General features: G+C 39.9%; 1 protein-coding gene across 4 annotated transcripts in view; it reads left to right on the top strand.

The window, feature by feature from the left end:
• The window catches only part of SORCS1 (sortilin related VPS10 domain containing receptor 1), a 595,404-nt gene that overhangs the window by 372,265 nt on the left and 202,352 nt on the right, over nt 1-20,787 (top strand). For all 4 annotated transcript variants that reach the window (XM_050804902.1, XM_050804901.1, XM_050804903.1 and 1 more), the window contains exon 4: nt 13,237-13,395. In XM_050804902.1, the coding sequence (XP_050660859.1) occupies nt 13,237-13,395 (159 nt within the window). The remainder of the gene's footprint in view (nt 1-13,236; nt 13,396-20,787) is intronic.

Raw genomic sequence — 20,787 nt, 5'->3', positions numbered from 1 at the left:
AGACTGGTGGCATTTTGCCCCTGCCCTAGAGATCTTGGAACTTTGAACTTGAGAGAGATGATTTATGGTATCTGGCTGAAGAAATTTCTAAGCAGCAAAGCATTCAGGAGGAAGCAGAGCATAAATTTGAAAAATTTGCAGTCTGACAATGCAATAGAAAAGAAAAATCCATTTTCTGTGAGGAATTCAAGCTGCCTGTAGAAATTTGCCTAAGTAGCATGGAGCCAAATGTTAATTGCCAAGACAATGGGGAAAATGTCTCCAGTCTCCAAATGTCAGAGACCTTCACAGCAGTCCCTCTCATCAGACACTTGGAGGCATAGCAGGGAAAAATGGTTTTGTGGGCCAGGCCCAGTACACTGCTGCTGCTCTGTGCAGCCTAGGGACTTGGTGCCCCCTGTCACAGGCATGGCTATAAGGGACCACCATACAGCTCAGGCCATTGCTTTGGAGGGTGCAAGCCCCAAGTCTTGGTGGCTTTCACATGGTGTTGGGCCTGCAGGTGCACAAAGTCAAGAGTTGAGGTTTGGGAACCTCCACCTAGATTTTAGAGGATGTATGGAAATGACTGGATGTCTTGGCAGAAGTTTGAGGCAGGGGCAGAGGCCTCATGGAGAACCTCTACTAGGGCAGTGCAGAAGGGAAATGGGTCAGTGCCCCCACACAGAGTGCCCACTGGGGCACTGCCTAGTGTAGCTGTAAGAAGAGGGCCACCATCCTCCAGACCCCAAAGTGGTAGATCCACTGATAGCTTGCACTGTTCCCCTGGAAAAGCCACAGACACTCAACACCAGCCCAAGAAAGCAGCTGGTGTGGAAGGGGGTACTGTACCCTCCAAAGCCATAGCAAGAGAGCTGCCCAAGACTATGGGAGCCCATGTCCTGCATCAGTATGACCTGGATTTGAGACAGAGAGTCAAAGGAGATCATTTTGGAGCTTTAAGATTTAATGATTGGGCCGGGCGCGGTGGCTCAAGCCTGTAATCCCAGCACTTTGGGAGGCTGAGACAGGCAGATCACGAGGTCAGGAGATCGAGACCATCCTGGCTAACACAGTGAAACCCCGTCTCTACTAAAAAAATACAAAAAACTAACCGGGCGAGGGGGCGGGTGCCTGTAGTCCCAGCTACTCGGGAAACTGAGGCAGGAGAATGGCATAAACCCAGGAGGCGGAGCTTGCAATGAGGTGAGATCCGGCCACTGCACTCCAGCCTGGTGACAGAGCGAGACTCCGTCTCAAAAAAAAAAAAAAAAAAGATTTAATGATTGCCCCGCAGGACTTCAGACTTGTGTGAGGCCTGTAGCCCCTTTGTTTTGGCCAATTTCTCCCATTTGGTAGGAGCATTTACCCAATACCTGTACCTCCATTGTATTTTGGAAGTATCTAAGTTGCTTTTGATTTTACAGACTCAGAGGTGGAAGGGACTTACCTTGTCTCAGATGAGACTTTGGACTGTGGATTTTCAAGTTAATGCTGAAATGAGTTGAGACTTTGGGGGACTGTTTGGAAGGTATGATTGGTTACTAAATATGAAAAGACATGAGATTTGTGAGGGGCCAGGGGTGGAATGATGTGGTTAGGCTTTATGTCCTCTACCCAAATCTTATCTTGAATTGTGATCCCCAGGTGTTGAGAGAGAGACCTTGATCATGAGGGTGGTTCCCCTCATGCTGTTCTCATGATAGTGAATGAGTTCTCATGAGATCTGTTGGTTTTATAACTTTTTGATGAGTTAATTTATCATCCAAGTCATATCTGAATGTCAGTAATAATATTTATGATGGTGCCATAGGAATAAGCCACGACTTTCAAAGTTAACATGTAATGTATGTTCACCCTATTCATGACATATTCAAAGAAAGTCAAACTACCTATGAACTGTATTTCATATGATCAAGGCAGCTCTTGAATCAAGATCAGCCAACTTTTAAAATGATAATATCTTCATGAGCTTATTCAACTTATCATGAATGTGAACCTGGGTCTGAAAATGGCTTCTGTATAGTCACAAAACAGAATTGGAGCTTTTATAATTGGACTTCATGGTAGCCCCTTGATTAGGAATTATTCTGATTGATGAGGATCCTAACCTATAAGCAATTGTGGTGACTAGCTGTATAAAAGTTACTAGCCCATATCCATAAAAAGATCGTGTTTTTTGAAAAGATTTAAAGAAGGCAACATTTTTGTTCCCTTTGAATACAAAATACTTTTGGGGTGTTGAGAAATACCACTGAAGTCAAGAGAGCTGATTTTGTGGTTATTTTCTTAAAGTGTGGATTCCCTGTTGGTAATAACTTGGAGCAGATGAATGTTTTATAGGGTTGGCATAGCAGCAGTAGGAATTGAGCTATGCAGCAGGATGCAAATACAATTTTAAAAAATATAAAATAAAAATTTTAGATGGTTTTATGTGGGCCTGGGCATGATAAAAATTGACTTTCTGTGTGTTTCTAGAATACATTTACCATTTACTTTCAGACCTAAATGGCCTTTTGTTGTTGTTAGCCCAAGGCTACCTAAAAATCAGTAGGTTTATTTTAAGATCCATTTTTCAAACTGAAGGGAACACTAAGTATCCTATTTTCAGTTTCCGATTTATGTTGTAAATGATATTTGTGCTTTTCCTGTGAGCATACAGGAACAAGGACTATTTTGCTTTTAAGAAACCCATATTTCATGGTATCAGATCCTTAATTAAATAGGGGATTATAATGCCTAGATGTAGATTCTCTTATTAGACTTACTTATACACACTTTAATGAACATTGAACTTGTCTATTCATCTATAAGTTAATATGGGTAATTTATGTACCCTGAAAATTCGCACACCGAAATTATTCAACCTTGGGTCCCTTAATGTCCCTGAGAGGGACTAAACAATGCAATTCACTTGGTCTTCGATAAATATACTCACCTTAAACTGATAAAAGATTAGAAATTTTCAGTCTTCAAAAGTTTAAGGTAAGAGCTATTTCATAGCTAAAACCCAATGAAAAATCTGGCAACTTCAAGATATCTATATTGCAGGAATACTATGATTATGAGGACTTTTTAATTCATATTGAACATAATAATTACAACTCTTTATCGTATCTATTATATCATATATATAAAACATATACTTTTAAAAATTATAAGTGACAAGTTTTACAGAAGATAGTTGTGGTTACATATCTTCAATACGGCTTGCCTTCTGTGTGTATGTGTTTATGTTTGCATGTGTGTGCGTGTACATGCTTTTCTTCCCTTAAGAGGTGAAGTCTATTTTTTCCTCACATTAAATCTGACTCAGAATTCTTTGACCAATAACACATGGCAACGTTGATGTCCTGGGTCATCTAAGGATGGGTCATGCAAAGCTTTGCACCTTCCACTTTAGCCCTTTGGAACACTTGATCTTGGGACATTCACACTGAAGGAAACCACTGCTATATAAGAAATTCAACTATTATGAAACTGCCATGTTATGTGATATTCAGCCACATGGCGAGTCCTGGAGGATGAGAAGCCATGCAGGGAGAACGAGAGAGGCTAAGCCAGATACAGGAATGAAGGAGCCATCTTGGAAGTGAAATATCTAACTCTGGCCACCACAGTTGACATCATGTGGATTTGAGACTACCTACTTAGCTCAGCTTTTCCAAAAGTCCTGCCCCACAAAATCTTAAAACCAAATGCTTGTTTGAAGCCACTGTTCTGAGATAGATTGTTCTACAATACATAAGTGGAACAAAACTCCTTTTCTCTTTAATATACTATGTCAGTTCTACTGCTTCTGAGGTATGTATATTAAGATGGAATTAAACCTAGAATATGCAGTCATGAAAAAAATCATCTGCGTAAAACACCACACTACTATCTTTCCTGCTGTGACTGAAATCAAAAGAGAGAGAGGAAAGCAGCAGATGATGTAATTATGCTCTGGCATGTCAATTAAGCACATTGACCCTTTTCCACCTCTGAACAACAACTTGAGATGATCAATGTTTGTTATTAAATAACTGAAGAAGGAAGGAAAATATTACATGAAATGGACCTCATTGTTAACATGAGAGACTTCTTCCTAGATGACCCCCTATGGGCCCATCTTCCAAAGAGCTCTGCAGTAGAGCTGCACCAGGCTCTTCTTACTTCACTAATCTGCAAATCCTGTATAAGAGAAATCCCTCGTAGTCTCCATAGTCTTTTCAGGAAAGCTTTAATAGTCAAATACATTAGCAAGGTCTCTTGCGGCTGAGATTTCATTAATCTTCCCCAGTATACCCTAGTATATTTGCCAGTCTATCGTGAAGCATTAATATAAGTAAGTAAAATTAAAACATACTTGTTAATGTAGGAAAGGGAAAAATTTCCCTTTACCCTCTGAGTGCTTTATAATTGAGTCCATGAAATAAACCATCAACCATCACTGGACAGATTAATAAGAGAAAAGGTAAACAAATGTATTACATGTACAGGGGCGTCGCATGAAAGAAAAGTGAATACCAAAAACCCAGTGAGATCTAAAGGCTTATGTGCCCACTTCATAGGAGGGAGGAGAGGAGGGATGTAGGCAATTTAGGGAAAAGTAAATGAGTTTTGGGAAAGACCAGTTGGCCCTCAGAAGAACAGGTGATAGCCAGTCTGGGTGTAATGTCAACTTCTAGTCTCTTCTGTAATCTGAGTTCATCTTTGGTTGATGAGATTCCTGGGGAAGGAATTTATGACAATTGAGTTATTTTAGGAGGATCAGTCTTTAGATAGATAAGGATAGATAGAAAGCTCCTCTGAGCTTTCTCTGTTCCCCAAGTGCCCTCAGTTTGAAGTAATAAGTATACCAAAGCAGCATCTTTTGGGGTGGCATTTCCTGAACTCCTTCATTAGGATGATGATACAAATACAGCAAGGGATGAAGAATGTGGGTGAATCCTGTTCACTGATTTTTAGAGTGGATTAATGTCTATGGATTTTTCATTTTACTTTCCTGACTTTCAACTTGACACTTATTCAGACTATAAAATCAAGTACACAACTTTTAGATTTTACGAAAAATGGATTTCCCTCACTTAAATCAATGTTAAAGTATACTGATAGCTTCTCTTTCCTGCTCTCTCTTCCTTCTCACTTGAGTTTCTTTATCATTTCTTGTGGAATAAAGAGATTTCTTATCAGAATACAGAGATTTCTTATCATTAAATGAACATCATTTCTTGTAAAGTTTCCCATGAGCAAAGAAGATGAATGTCCATTTCTCTTAGCATCATGGCTCCTTCTGATAGCAGCTAACATTTAAAAATGATGTAACCTTTTGGCATTTATAGATCTTTGGGGATTTAAAAGAGAAGTTACTTTGGGACTTGCGATGGCGATGGAAGTGTGTTTTGATTGGGTTGGAGCAGAGGCTAGGGGATAATGGTGAGATTTTTAAGGTGGCTCAAATATTCTCAAGGTATTTAATCCGTTCTCATAGTGACTGCAATAATAAAAAGATTCTTTGAATGTGTACATCATTCTTTCCTTCTGAAATACCATGTTTAGTTTAGTTTGTTTGTTTCTTTGTTTGTTTGTTTGTTTGTTTTGAGACGGAGTCTCGCTCCGTCACCTCAGCTGGAGTGCAGTGGCGTGATCTCAGCTCACTGCACGCTCTGCCTCCTGGGTTCATGCCATTCTCCTGCCGCAGCCCCCCGAGCAGCTAGGACTACAGGTGCCCGCCACCACACCTGGCTAACTGTTTGTATTTTTAGTAGAGATGGGGTTTCACTGTGTTAGCCAGGATGGTCCGATCTCCTGACCTCATGATCCACCCGCCTCAGCCTCCCAAAGTGCTGGGATTACAGGCGTGAGCCACTGCACCCGGCCCCATGTTTAGTTTTTTAAACCAGATGACCCAATGCTAAGCATTAGTTAACATTCCATATTCCCCACTATCACCTCAGTGTGATATTAATAATAGCTATTTCTCCAGCAAAATGAGTCTGTTTTTTTAAAGTGACAATTAAGCATGGGATGCATTTATTAGGAAAACAGTTACACTGTAATAGTTCTTATTTGCTTTAGCATACAATTATTTGGGAACTAGCATGTGGGAAAATGTTTGTTTCTCCACCAATAAGAACATTACATCAGAGATTTTTGACCGTTTCTATTATTCTTTTCCCATCCATTTTTATGATAAAGCATAAAATCCAACCTATGGGAGAATCATGCTGGAAGGACAAGGTAAAGGAAGTCAGAGCCATTGTGAAAAATCTGGGGTATGAATCATGACTGGCTATTTTGATCTTCTGACTGTATATTTAAAACCAATAAATTATTTTTGTTTATTCAAGAATGTAGTGTATTAGTAACACTTGTTACTGAAATTCTCCATTATCTTGCACCCCATTTCTTCTTGCTGCCTCTTTTTTTTTTAATCTAGGCAATATTTTTATGAGATATTTGCAATGCCAGATTTATATGTCTCTCCCTCTCTTTTTTGGCATTCAACTATCATATTTTAGCAGAACACAAAGTACTAAATATGCCATCCTTTGTGGGGTAAACGTAGTAATATTTGCACAAAACCTAACAGTGTTTTTGCACAGAGAATCTTATTTGATCTTCACCCAAATCTATGCAGGGCATGACATAGATAACCTTATCACTGACTAGCTGTGCAACCTTGAGCAAATTGCCTCATCTCTCTAAGCCCGATATCAAATGGACATAATGATATCTACCTCAAGTAGTTTTCATAAACAGTTTAATGGAATAATTTAGTTTAAAGCTTTAGCAGAGAGCCTGATACACAACAGCTCAATAATTGGCAACTTGTTTATGGTATCACTACTATCTTCAATGAGGAAACTGAGACTCAAAAAAGGATTAAATGAGCTATAAGGCATTCAAAGTGGCACAACTGATAATGGCAGAGAAGAAATTCAAATCCAAGCTTTTAAACCCAGACCCCCTGCTATTTCTTGTGATTGTACTGTACCCTTCTTCTCATGGTGTGAATAACCTTCACTAAGCACACTCCCTTCTTTTCTCTTTTGTGAGGAAAAGTACACATTCATGGAGACATTGACTAGAGCCAAGTTTAGGATTAGGTTATGGCTCTTCCTGTGGAACACAAGTCAGTGGTGCACCAGCCCCATGCTCAGCCCTGCAGATCAGCCCTCCATGGAAATATATGCATGGACAGATATTTCCTTATAGAAGTTCAGTGCCATTCACAGTGGTGGAAGCAGATTCTCACAGTAAAATAGTGTTTGTAAGTTTGGGTTTCTCTAAATTGTCTCAAAGGAGAAGACTGTTCAGTAGTCCCAAGTGAAATAAGAAGAGATGTCCTATACGTTTTCTTTTTTGAATCATCTTCCAAGGACTATAACTCACATGTTGTCATTTCTGGTAAACCTTACTCATCTCCTATGTACTCCATGGAATTGGGCAAGAGGTACTGAATGACTCCTCATTATTGTTACAAATAATCATTAATGGGTTGGGTCTCCTGGCAAGGCAATTAACACACATATAAAGGACTGAAATTACATGCTCCTTAAAAAAATGTTTCTTCCCATCTTTGCATGGTGGCTAATGCCTATAATCTGAGTGTTTTGGGAGGCCGACATGGGAGGATCCCTTAAGCCTAGGAGTTTGAGGCTGTGATCATACAGCTGCACTCCAGCCTGGGCAACAGAGCAAGATCTTGTCTTAAAAAAATTGTTTTATGCTTGTTTTTTTTCCCTTAAAAAAAATCTAAGTCTGTGGATCCTCACTAGAAAACCAGCTTGAAAGCAAAAGGACAGAATAAACTCTTTAAAATACAATGCCATAGTTTCCCAGTCATTTCACTGAATCACTTTGCAGGTCACAAGTAGACGGTCTGTTGCCCAAATGTTCTGTTCATCTCTTAGTATTGAATGATGCGATTTTGTGCTAATAAACAAAGATAGTACATAGGTAAGCTTCACTAAGTTTGGAAGGGTGGGATTTAGGAAAATTGGTTTGGCATTTCCATCTTCTTACCAGACTCATTTCTATCAGTGTGTGCTTGATTTGAGCTTTTTTCCTTTTAATCCTCTTCCTCCCCTTCCTTCATTGTTTGTATTTCTGTGATTTTCTTTCCACGGATCATTCTGGGATCCTGTTCAACTTTCCCTAACACTGTCCTCCAAATAGTTGCCAGTTGATAAGCACTTACTGCTCTTTCCCTCAGCTCATCTGGAAAGGATAAGTGCTCAGCCCCCATTGAGAATAGGTAGCTTTTCCACCCTCATTGGTCAGCAGATGACTTACTTTCTCTGATTACATTTTGCTTAATTTGTTTTCAGTTTTGAGGTCAGAGGTTTGCAAATAGACTTCCATGCTGTTTATAGAGAGAAATATTTCTGTTTGAGTAAAGTGGGTAGCAGTAGATAACTGGAGTGCCTAATCGCTGCTGTTGCTGTTCTGCTTTGCTGTTGTCATTATCATTATGAAAAGCATTTATTATGCACCTGTGATATGGGCATCTGGAGCTGAATTAAGCTCTGAGTAAAGCAAGAGAGATATCCACACAGCAGCCCATTACCTCTGCTTGATTCCAGCCCATTTATGATAAGGAGTAGTCAAATGAGCAAACAAATAATGAACAACACACAAAATACTTTTTCCATTAGGACCAAAGAAATGGTACGAAAAAGTATATGCCCAGAGGTACTGAAGAACTCTTTATTAACTCCATGCCACATAAACCAGTAAATGGTGAATTACAAGAACAACATATCTAGGAAAAGAATTTGGAAAACTAGATAGTAGCAGCATTCCTCTGGGAAGAAGGTCCACAGTAGACGACAACTTGGAAGGATCAGAAAGCTGCCTGCCAACCTTTTGTAAAATTACTTCCTGTAGCCATATGTTGAATCTGGCGCAAGTCAAAGACAGTGAAAGTGCGTTTAATTTTTGATGGCACCGAGCTGTCAGAAGGACTAATACCAAAAAAAAAAAGAGAGAAGTGACGTATTTAAAATCTATAAATTGCATTTCATGTTCATTTGTCTGCTCTAGGAAAAGCAAATAAAGTTTCTTCCTCCTCCTGAAGTGGGTGATGAATGATTGCTTGGAGTTGGGTGGCAGGATCCTGTGTTGCCATTATTGACCTTCTGTGGAAACAATTCATCTGCAGGTGCAGTCAGTGCAGCGTTGGCACACCCTGCAAGGCATAAGTAAACGGACTGTAATCACTCATGGGTGGATCTGAACAGAGAATAATTACTTTCCTGTTAAAGGCAGTCTCTTTCTCTTATCTTCACCCTCCTTACCTCAAGTAGAACAGCGAGGATTTGCTCAACGGGACTGGAACTCCCAATGTGACAGGGGTCCCTGGCCTCCAGGCAGCAGAAGGCAGGAATGAAAAGGACTCATTCATTCATTAGTCCATTCCTTTATTCATTTACAGTGATATGTGGACCTACTATGGAACAAGCTTTGTTCCAGGCAAACAATGACCTCTCTTTTTTAGAGAGCTTACTTTAGGAATCTGCAAAGCTTGGATTCCTGCCTTTTAGAAAGGCCTCCTAAAATTCTGTTGTCCAGAACATACTCCAGAATACAGGGAAGTAAACACAACAAAACATTATTTGTTCAAAGTTACATGAAGAGTCAGAAGGGGATAAAGAGTCATTCTAAACTAGCAAAAATAGGAATGTTAGGCATCTTTAAGAAATGTAATCTATTGTTTTTGAGGAGTATTTGATAATTTGAACTTACTATTTTGAAAATATTTCCAAGTAGAAATCTTGTGAGAAGATATGACTTATTCATTTATGAAAAATATCATCTATGTCTAAAGACTGGATCACATTTCTTATTTACAGTATTTGTTTCTCAAGTATGTTAAGCCTTTTTAATTTAGATCTCATTAAATTTTTTACTTATTAGCTTATTTATATTTTATGACTGATAAAATGATAGGACAAACATCAATTCACTTGAAGCAAAATTATTAAAGAATTTGAATTTAAGACTAAATAAGGTTTTAATTATTCAATTAATAATTAGGTACATACTATGTTTCAGCCATTACAACAATCATAATTTAATTAATTTGAAGGTTGTGATTAATTGGAGTCGATTTTAAAGTCATGCGTGTTAATGTGTGTGCATTTGTGTGTTTATGGCTCAGTTACAAATGAATATTTGGGGGTCCGGGCACAGTGTCTTACACCTGTAATCCCATCACTTTGGGAGGCCGAGGTGGGTGGATCACTTGAGGTCAGGAGTTCAAGACCAGCCTGGCCAACATGGCGAACCCCAACTCTACTAAAAATACAAAATTTAGCCAGGAGGCAGAGGGCAGAGGTGGCAGGGAGCCAAGATTGTGTCACTGCATTACAGCCTGGGTGACAGAGGGATACTCTGTCTCAAAAAATAAAAGAAAAAAAAATTGGGTCATAATGTCAAACTTAAAAAAAAAAAGAAAAGAAAAAATCATCAATTCTCAATCAACAATAGGATATAGAGATGTGGATAAAGAAGTAGAAAGAAATACAAACATAGGGTCATAATTTTTTTTTCCTTTTGAATTCTACTAGAAGTCTTATGGAGTTGTTTCTGCAATAAGAAAAATAACTAATGAAAAATGGATCCAGATTGACCTGTTCATTTTGGGTAGAATTGAGCAGAAATTTGAGAGAGAAACCACTGGAATGTTTCTGTAGTACAGACATACCTATAAAGCTCACTGGGAAATTTCTCACTATTTCCCATTATTTCCAAAATGTCAAATTCTCAAATGGAGAGTTTTAGCTGAGGGCTGCAGAGAGAAGGTGGGATTTTGGTCTGCCTATTTTCAATATCCAGAAAAAAAGCCAAGGATATGAGTCGCTTTATTTTTATAACATTAAGTTTCCATCTGTTGCGAAATATGTGCATTACTCTGCCACTCGCACCCAAGATTACCTGATGTAGGACGCCTTATGCAGTCTGATCATGTGGAGTATAAATGAGTATCAACAATATTTTAAAGTGATTGATAAAAATCAGCTTGCTTTGGGAATATTCTGTAGGCCTAGTTTATAATTGTGTTTAATTTTATTTTGATTAAGTATTCTGCCAGGAGAAGCAGGTGGGGAGATCTGTTCTCATGGAAAAAGAGGAAAGCATATTCTGGCTAACAGGTAACTAGAAAATCAGAGTAGGGGAGGGAATCACCTTGCCTGAGACAGTAGATGTTCTATAAAATTGAGCCTCTTCATATTATCATGGAAATGACTTTTTGGCAGTAGTGCAAAAAGGTTGTTTTACATTATTGTTAATTGTGGTTAGAGACACAAAGCAATATGATCATTTGATGGCTTATTTGTTATTCAAAAAATGACAGCTTTTATGTGCCCATAAATATGAACTCATCTGGAAATATTCCTGTGAATTAGGAGCCATCTAAATATACTTGCTTAATGCATACACTAGATTTTAATGAAGCCATATGAGTTTGTACTTAGTAGATTACCTGATGGCTCCTTGTCAGCCATCTGATGAGGGAACGCTGTCTGCTTGGTGAACGTGAGACAGAGAAATCCATAACTTTGTCAGAATTTATGGTTGGTGAGCAGTGGCTTTCCTGGAACATGGTACAAGAGGCAATTAGTCTTCAATTTTGTGTGCACTTTTCATCTTGTCGGGAGTCTGGCTGACAGCAACAGCATTGCCTTCACCCCATTACATCCCTTTTCTCCTCTTCAAGAAGGGGATGTTGAAAGAACAGCAAGGAACCTTAAATTCGTACTGGATGACATAAACAGAGTTTGGGCAGAGTGTCTGACATGCGATCCTTTTGTGTCATTTACAGCGACAGGACACCACTTTCAAAGATGACACTAACTGTTCAGAGGCTTTAATATGATTGCCTCCAAATGCTTGAGAAAGCTTCATGTGTTTGCCTGGCACTCTGCTCTTTTACGATATGACTCTATTCCCCCCCTCTCTCTCTTTCTTGGAAGTGCAGCATCCTCAGCTTGTAATCTTTAAACCCTGGGCTGCAGTGATTTCTCTTCATACAGCAACACATTAAGCACATATTTCATGCTTCCCTGAACCAAATTCAGAAAGTGCCAATTAATAAGTTGATGGGGAAGAGGTCAATGGGTAGCATTAAGGCCACCTGTCTGGAGACACTAGGTGCACACTTTGTGTGAGTGAAAGGAGACCCACAGAGAGTTGGGAATGAAGTAATTTATCACAGATTCCTGGAGGCATAAAACGAGAGGATTTAAGGTAGTTTTGAGGGCAGCTCCTCCGTCTTGCTGCTATTATGATTGATCCCATTCCTCTGGACAAAATTGGGCATCCCAGTGAGACAGTGTAAAACATCTGAAGCTGTGAATATTTACATATTTGTAGCTTCTTCTGTGGTGCAGGTTGTGAAGAGCAACCAACTTTTCTTGCAGAGAGTTTTAGAGACTCATGTGGACTTAGAAGTTGTGAAGCTTCCATCCATATCTCAGAGTGTTCTGGGCATCTTTCTATGTACTCATCTATTCGTTCATTCATTTGACAAATATTTATCAGTGTACCATACATACCGGACCTTAGTCTAGCTGCTGGAAATACGTCTGTGAACTCTATAGACAGCTATCTCTGTTCTCACAGGGTTTATTTTTTAGTAGAGGATATGTAGATAAGAAACAAAATAAATAAGTAAATTATGTAGTAGGCTAGAAGTGATGAGGGTGGTGGGGTAAAATAGCCTTTGTTAAATTCCTAGAGAAAGCTTCAGAGCCTACACTTTGACTTAAGACTCAGAAAATCAGGCTAAGTTAGGATGACATAGGATATCATTGAAGTGGAATGAAAGGATTTGAGGCAGGGAAGAAAAACAATGGACTCCATCCTCTTTCTCTTCCACCTTTCTCACAACAGACTATAACCAGTCTTTTAGTCCCCCAAAATGGAAAGTACATAAGGCACAGTAGGAAGAAGGGAAGAAGGGTAAGTGTGCCAGGTTTAGGAAACAACCTTGGAAATAAAACAAGGAGTCCCCTAAAAGAGAAGAGTATACAGTTACCTATTTCATCCCTCATTCTTTCAGCTTCTCCTACTCCCTTCATTTCTTTGTAGAAATATTTTTGTAGCACTGATCCAAGATGGAAGAATAAGCCTGACAGAGTCAAGGTCCCTGTTTGGCCAAGCATTATTTACCTGCCCCTGTCCTTCCCGTGTCAAAATTTAGCTAATTTTCAAGTTTTGCAAATTTGTAAACTTAATTTTTCTTTCTCCAACAATTCTTTGCTGCAGATAATGTTACTCACAGACCCGGAGATTGAGAGCAGCTTACTGATCAGCTCAGATGAAGGCGCAACTTATCAAAAGTACCGGCTGAACTTCTACATTCAAAGCTTGCTTTTCCATCCCAAGCAAGAAGACTGGATTCTGGCATACAGTCAAGACCAAAAGGTGAGCATGCTTACCTTGTTTGAGACAGTGAAGCACGGTTCTCCGGGGAAAATAGTGCTAATTTAATTATCTCTTCATTTCACCTCAATGATCATTTTTGTTCTGAGCAGTAGCCTGACCTCTGTGCTAATGGGACAAGGGAAAGCAAGGAGAGTCTCAGGTTGCTTGTTTAAATCATGTAAATATCTGAAACCACTTACCAAATAAAGATTAGGTGTACTAAGTAAGACGCGGTGGAGAAGCAGTTCTTAGCATAGATGCTTAAGACAGTCAGGAGTCTCTGACCCCCATTGAGTAGGAGACAGTGTCTTAGTGGATTGGTGATCATTTCTCTTGGCAAAGGACCCATGGCTTTTCTCAGACTCTTAAAGGGAAGCATAACCCTGAAAAGGTTAAGAACAGGAAGTAAGGTTTTGCTGAAACACTGAGAGAAATGGCCAGAGGAAAAATAATGATGTATGTAGGTAACCTTATGCAGAACCTAGTCATCTCAGAACTTTTCTTCACTTGGTGGTAAGGTTGAAGGAGAAGTCACTTCGTGAGAAAGGATTAAATGAGCTCATGATATTAGATGTGTGTATGTGTGCATACATCCCATAAAATGTCATCCTATAATATATATTATGTATTCTATACGGCATATATACTATAACATACATATGGTCCCTGCCTTTAAGGAAACTTGTATTCTCGGGTAGAATAAAAGGCTAGCGATAGCTAATAAAATTAAATTAAAATGAAAAAGGAGTAGCATTTACACAGGCAAATGTGAGAGAAACTCTGGCCATAAAAGCCAGAGGGATAATTGGTGAAATACTAGAATACTCCTTGTGAAATGCATTATTCAGTGAAGTCATTCTGAGAATTCTCCTTAGAGGAATCATGAGTTAGAAATTACATATATTTAAAGAAATACTGGACTTAACTAAGTGAGGGGAATATTCTGGGGTTTTATTTGTCTGGGTTTACATAGATGTGGCATTTTTGAAGGTAGGAGCATGGTACAAGCAACTTCCCAAGGTCTCTACTGACAGGAGCATTTTAAAGGAAGCAAATTAAAATTCTTAAGATTGGAGTTTTATTCATACTGCCCCTACTGCCAAATAAAATGCACATTAAGCCTAAAAATAGAAAGAATTTACAATTCATTGTTTTTTTTTTCCTCTTGAGCAGCCTGGCTACCCTTTCAGCAGAATGTACAATTTTGTTTCTGGAGTCAAGCCACAGTGCATTTCGTCCAGGATGGTGCAGTTAACAGAGGCAAAGCCTGACCAGCTCAGACAGAGTATTAGTCATTTAATCCACAGGGTTGTTATATTTTATTCGACAGTTGGTTAGTTTTTCCCCCCTGATGCCAGAGGCACAACGAGGGCCAGATTTACCTGCATAAGTAAAAACTCTGCATCTTTGCAATTGTGCTGGAGGAGATGCCCAAATATGTAACTCTTTCGGTCCCAGCACTTCAAAGAGTGCCTCCCGTGGTCACTGTGGCAGAGTGGATGATATGAGACCAGTCAGGACGCCTGGGCTGTGACTTCAACCCAAGGTCAACAGTATTTAGCGTTGGTTTCCTTTGCATTAAAATGTGTTTGTATGGATAATTATAATTGTAGGTACCCTTCCAAAGTGATTTAAAAAGAAACCAATATTAGATGCCGCATCTCTTTTAAGTGCCATGAATGATATAGTGTTGATATAAAATAACAATATTCTGTCCATCTGGAGACAGATGATTAACACATATGAGTTGGTCAATAGTTTAAGAGAGGCCACAAAGGCAGTGCTGTCACTGAATGTTATATACAAGTGACTGGATGAATTACATTAAATTGGTAGCCCAAAGTTCAGGAGATGGAGCTCTGGTGATCTATCTACTCCAGAGGTCTTACAAAATGACTTCAGCTGGACTTTAATGGGTATGTTGGATTTCTGTTGTGATAGTAGGGGAGGCCAATTTTTTACAAAAGGAATGTCACATACATGAAATTGTAAAAATCAGGTGTACAAAATTGCAAAATTTTCTATTTGGCTGAAACTAAAATTTGTTACAGCTAGTTATAATTTACACACATACACACACACACACACACACACACTTTGGAACCTAATCTTTACTATTTTTCACTGTTTTGGCTGTTTGATTTTTAGGAAAACTAATTTTTGTTTCCTTACTTAGGAGCCTTCAGAAATTTGGGTCCAGAGAATGATATATTTAGAGCTATAGCTTTCAAGGGTTAATCGGTAGTAATTATGAGTATAAACTGTGGTAATATGAGGTCAAAAACAAGACCGGTTGGGATGATATTACAGCAGTCCTGGCATCAGATGCTCAGGGTAAGAACCAAAAGGTATCCTTTGTGACCACAGACCCAATGAATCCTGTCATTTTAGAGTTGGATGCAGTCTTCATCTGTTTGTTGTCACTAGGTTTTTTCTGTATGAGGCTAAGAATCTAAATATCTAAGAGGTTAACAAATTTTCTCAAAGAGAAAAATCACTAATTAACATCACATGTGGATATTCTACAATTGGGGTAAGGGGCTACCTGACATTTGATAGAGTTCTCATTCTTTTCTTTTTTTTTTTTTTTGAGATGCAGTCTCACCCTGTCACCCAGGCTGGAGTGCAGTGGTGCAATCTGGGCTCACTGCAACCTCCGCCTCCAGGGTTCAGGCGATTCTCCTGCCTTAACCTTCCGAGTGGCTGGGATTACAGGTGTGTGCCACCACGCCTGGCTAATTTTTTGTATCTTTAGTAGAGACAGGGTTTCGCCTTGTTGGCCAGAGTGGTCTCGAACTCCCGACCTTGTGATCTGCCCGCCTCGGCCTCCCAAAATGCTGGGATTACAGGCATGAGCCACCACGCCTGACCAGGGTTCTCATTTTTGAAGGTGATATTTTGAGATGAACAGATGGGTAAAAGCCAGCCTTTCTACTGACTTCTCTGTTTCTTTAAGAAAGGATGAAGGATAAATCATACTGGAAAAGACACATTGTGGATAGCCAGCTATACAAGTAGGAATCAGAGAAGACCTCCATATCTCAAGGCTTGAATCACAGAATAGGGCGTGGGGCATTCGCTGGAAGGGAGAGAGCTGCAGCCGTTAGCTGATGGTATCGGCTGGAAGTCAAGTTGAGAGGGTCTGTGGCCACTCAGGTGGGTCAGTGATATGGAAATAAAAGCTGACAGTCACCCATGGGTCATGGAGCTTTTAGCACTGATGAGATGTGGCAGCAAGGAGGACCATGTGCTGGTGTTGGCTGGCCAGTGATTGTACTTGTCCAGGAAACAGGAACATTTATTCTTTCAAGTAAGTATTGCCCATCAGTTTTTCTGTGACAGCTGCTAATGTCCCTGCTGCAGATCTCCCAGCTAGGATCTTAGTCAGTATTCTCTCTGCTGGATGCTGTTTTACATCAAATTGTGGTGAACAATCCCTTAGAAAATGCCTTAGTGGCCAGGCGCAGTGGCTTACGCCTGTAATCCCAGCACTTTGGGAGGCCAAGACGGGCGGATCACGAGGTCAGGAGATCGAGACCATCCTGACTAACACGGTGAAACCCCGTCTGTACTAAAAAAACTACAAAAAAAAAAAAAAAAAAAATTAGCCGGGCATGGTGGTGGGCGCCTGTAGTCCCAGCTACACGGGAGGCCGAGGCAGGAGAATGGCGCGAACCCGGGGGGCGGAGCTTGCAGTGAGCCGAGATCACGCCACTGCACTCCAGGCTGGGCGACAGAGCGAGACTCCGTCTCAAAAAAAAAAAAAAAAAAAGAAAGAAAATGCCTTATTGAGGTGGCAACTCCTATGAACAGGGTCTTCCTCTTTTCTCTTTTTCTTTATTTGCTGGCTTCTTTGTTTATTTAAGGCATACTCTTTGTCTTTTGAACACATAGCCGCATTTATTTTTCCTTTATCTCCCTGACATTGCTGCTTCTCTCCTTCAGTGAATGCAACTTTTAAGCTCCTAAGGACAGTTTGGAGCTCCGGCCTGCAGGACAGACCCGAAATGAGCTGTGATACCCTGCTCTGACTGTGTTTCATCTTGGGTGCCTGAATCCCAGTGGAGGCTTTTTGATGTGGACATTATAAGGGACTCAAAGAGTTTTGTTGAACAGACGTTCCTTTCTGGCCCAAGATAGAATTTTACTGTATATCAGTTCTATGGAAAGTCATATTAAGATTTAAAAAGGTGGTTTTAATCAGGGAAAAATATGTATGGCCAAATGTCCTCAGAATTCACAAAACCAAGGTTTTTGATATTTTTTCTTTTCACTTAGAGAAATCTGTGTGTGATATTCAACATCTAGGTGGTTGTATTATTCAGGGTTCTCCAAAGAAACAGAAGCAATAAGGGGAGGGGAGAGAGAAAGAAAGAGGGAGAGAGAGAGATTGGGGTGGGGGGGGAGAGAGAGAGAGAGAGATTGATTGATTATGGAATTTACTCATGCAATTATGGAGGCGCCTAAGTCCCAAGATCTGCCTTCTGCAAGCTGGACAACCAAGAATGCCAGTGGTATAATTCAGTCCAAGTTGGAAGCCCTGAGAATTGGGTGGGGGTGGAACCAATGGTGTAAGTCCTGGTCCAAGTCCAAAGTCCTGAGAACCAGGAACTCTGATGTCCGAGGGCCAGGGGAGACAGATGGATATCCCAGCTCAAAAAGAAAAAGGGAATTCACCCTCCCTCTGCCTTTTCTATTCAACACCTCCAAGGATTGGATGATGCTGGCCCACACTGGAGAGGGTGGATTTTCTCAGCCTACTGATTCAGACACTAATGTCTTCTAGAAAATCCCTTACAGATACACCCAGATAAGTTTTATCAGCTCTTTGGGCATCACTTAGCCAAGTCAAGTTGACACATAAAATTAACCATCACCATAGTTGCCAAGAGGTAAATGCTATCTTGTCTGGGGATGTGGCTATCCAGGCACCACTAGAATGACTGAAAGGAAAAGGTGTGGAGCCTTTTACCCATTGTAATTCTTAAATAAATAGTCTGGGTACATAGGAAACCCTGCCCTGAGACTTACCGAGTAAAGATATAGGAGCTGGACTTGGCCTCTGAAGGGCCTATGTGAGGATGTGCCTTTGGAAAGCCCTGAAATTTTCAGAAAAAGGAACATTATAGATACAATTCTAGAGATTCGGTTTCAAATGGACAGGAGGCTACTTGGTGTATAAAATCCCACCCCTCGCAGTTTTAAAACAATGAATCCTTGTGGAAAGTATGAAGAATTCTATGGCATTTATTATAGGAGCACCAAAATCTTGCTTTCTTTTATTAACTTATTTTTTATTTCTATAAAACAGTAGGCAAACCAAGCATTCTACCCATTTAAAAAAATTTCTTTGTATTTGGAAACTGAGCTGATAAGAGAAAGGAGATATAATCCTTTACTTCATTGCTAGCTGACTTTCTTGCCTCAATACAGGAAACCACCCAAGGAAGGCTTAGCAGAAGGCTGAGTCTGCCAGATTACATCTTTATTTTAATTTGGCAATAAACTAGTGTACAAACTGTGCTATAAAACATTGCCTCCAACGGCATCTCTCAGTCTGTCTTAAACACCTCACTAAACATGATGTGTTGGGAAACATTTGAAAGGAGAGAAAACAAAGAGCAGATGTGACTGTAAGGAAATTGAAAAAAAAAATAAAACAGGAGAGAAGTATAAGAATCTGTGTATACTTCAGCTTTGCTGTCTATGCCGGGGCAAGGGCTCTTGGTGCCTCTGTTAGGATTTGCAATGGAGAAGTATTTGTAAAGTGGATTGCCATATTGTGAAACCAGCATGAACACGGTCAGGACTCTGGCTGCTGAGCGGCTGGAGAGCAGAGGCCCCTTGCTGTCCTTATCCAGACCTCTTCTTCAGGTAGCTCCAGAGAAGGGCTGCTGCCCCTGACCAAGAGCAGGAAGGCCTGTTCTTCTGTCCTGTGCAGTCCCCACCCTCGTGGACGTCCAAGACCACCTAGAGCATGAACGCAGTTCCTACACAAACAGGCAAGAAGTACAATTGAACAAAACAGGCTGGGTCCAGACTGTGGGAAGTTGGAGAGCAGGCGTTCATTTAGAAGGAGGGAGGGAGGCTATCAAGCTCTAGCCTGCTCTTCTTGCCATGTAGGAAGGTGGGTCCAATGTCACCAGACCTTCAGAATTCTTTCTTTTTTTGAGAGAAGTAATTCTGCTTTGTTTTCAATGTGAAATTTTCTTATTTTTATATGTGTAACAATGACCTCAAAAATTTCAAAAGAAGCACTGCATAGGACGAATAAACCTCATCTGCTGCCCTGTGGTTGTCCTTTCTTCTTTCCCATTATCTTTGTTTTACTTTGTTCATGGCTTTCCCTTTTGATTTTATTTGAGAAGATGTTATTATTATTATTTTTTTTTTTTGCAATTTTTTGAAAAAAGTACATTCAAATAAATGATTGGTTTTATCGAGGGAGAATAAAACCTTTAGGACAGTTTGGTGGGCCACCCTTTATTTTGTGGCAGTTCTAGAATATTTGTAAGTTTATATTGACTCGCTTATTTTGGAGCTCTGTGAGTCCACATTCCAAGTAAGAACATGTAGAAAACTTGCTTCATTCCTGATCTTCTTTAAATTCCAAAGGATCACAGTTTATGAAATAAACAGAAAATCCTAAGGCCTGTATGTTGGCCTTCCCTTCAACATTTTTTGGTACATACGTGTCAGACACCAAAACATTCTTTTAAAGGCGGAAAATAGGCTTTGATAGGGAGATTCTGTTTACAAATAATGGAAAATCTATTTTTTTTTTCTTTTTTTTGGGACATAGTCTTGCTGTCTTACCCAGGCTGGAGTGCAGTGATGTGATCTTGGCTCACTGCAACCTCTACCTCCCGGGTTCCAGCGATTCTCCTGCCTCAACTTCCCGAATAGCTGGGATTACAGGCACCTTCCACCATGCCTGGCTAATTTTTGTATTTTTTTAGTAGAAACGCGGTTTGACCATGTTGGCCAGGCTGGTCTTGAACTCCTGGCCTCAAGTGATCTGCCTCGGCCTCCCAAAATGCTGAGATTACAGGCGTGAGCCCTGTGCCCGGCTGGAAACCTTAAATATTAACAGTCAGCATTCTCTCCATAAATGAAAACTGACTTTCAGTTAAAATCATATGTTGATAGAAAAGGAAAAATGGACTGCCAATGTGATGAACAGCCAATGACAGAATTTTAGTAACATGCATAAAAGTGAATTTTATTTAAAAAGAACTAATTTTAGTTCTCTGCCTTCTCTCTCTCTACCAGTCCTGCAATGTTTTTAAAGTTTCATATCTATTCTACATGTATATCTATAAACATATCTATAAACAAAAAAATCTTCTCTTTATTCCTTTTAATCATTCCTTTCTTTTTCTTTCTTTCTTT

The sequence above is a fragment of the Macaca thibetana genome, chromosome 9 (assembly GCF_024542745.1).
Source record: "Macaca thibetana thibetana isolate TM-01 chromosome 9, ASM2454274v1, whole genome shotgun sequence".
Lineage (NCBI taxonomy): Eukaryota > Metazoa > Chordata > Mammalia > Primates > Cercopithecidae > Macaca > Macaca thibetana.
Note: the sequence above shows the minus strand (reverse complement) of the source record. Positions and strands in the feature narration are given on the sequence as shown.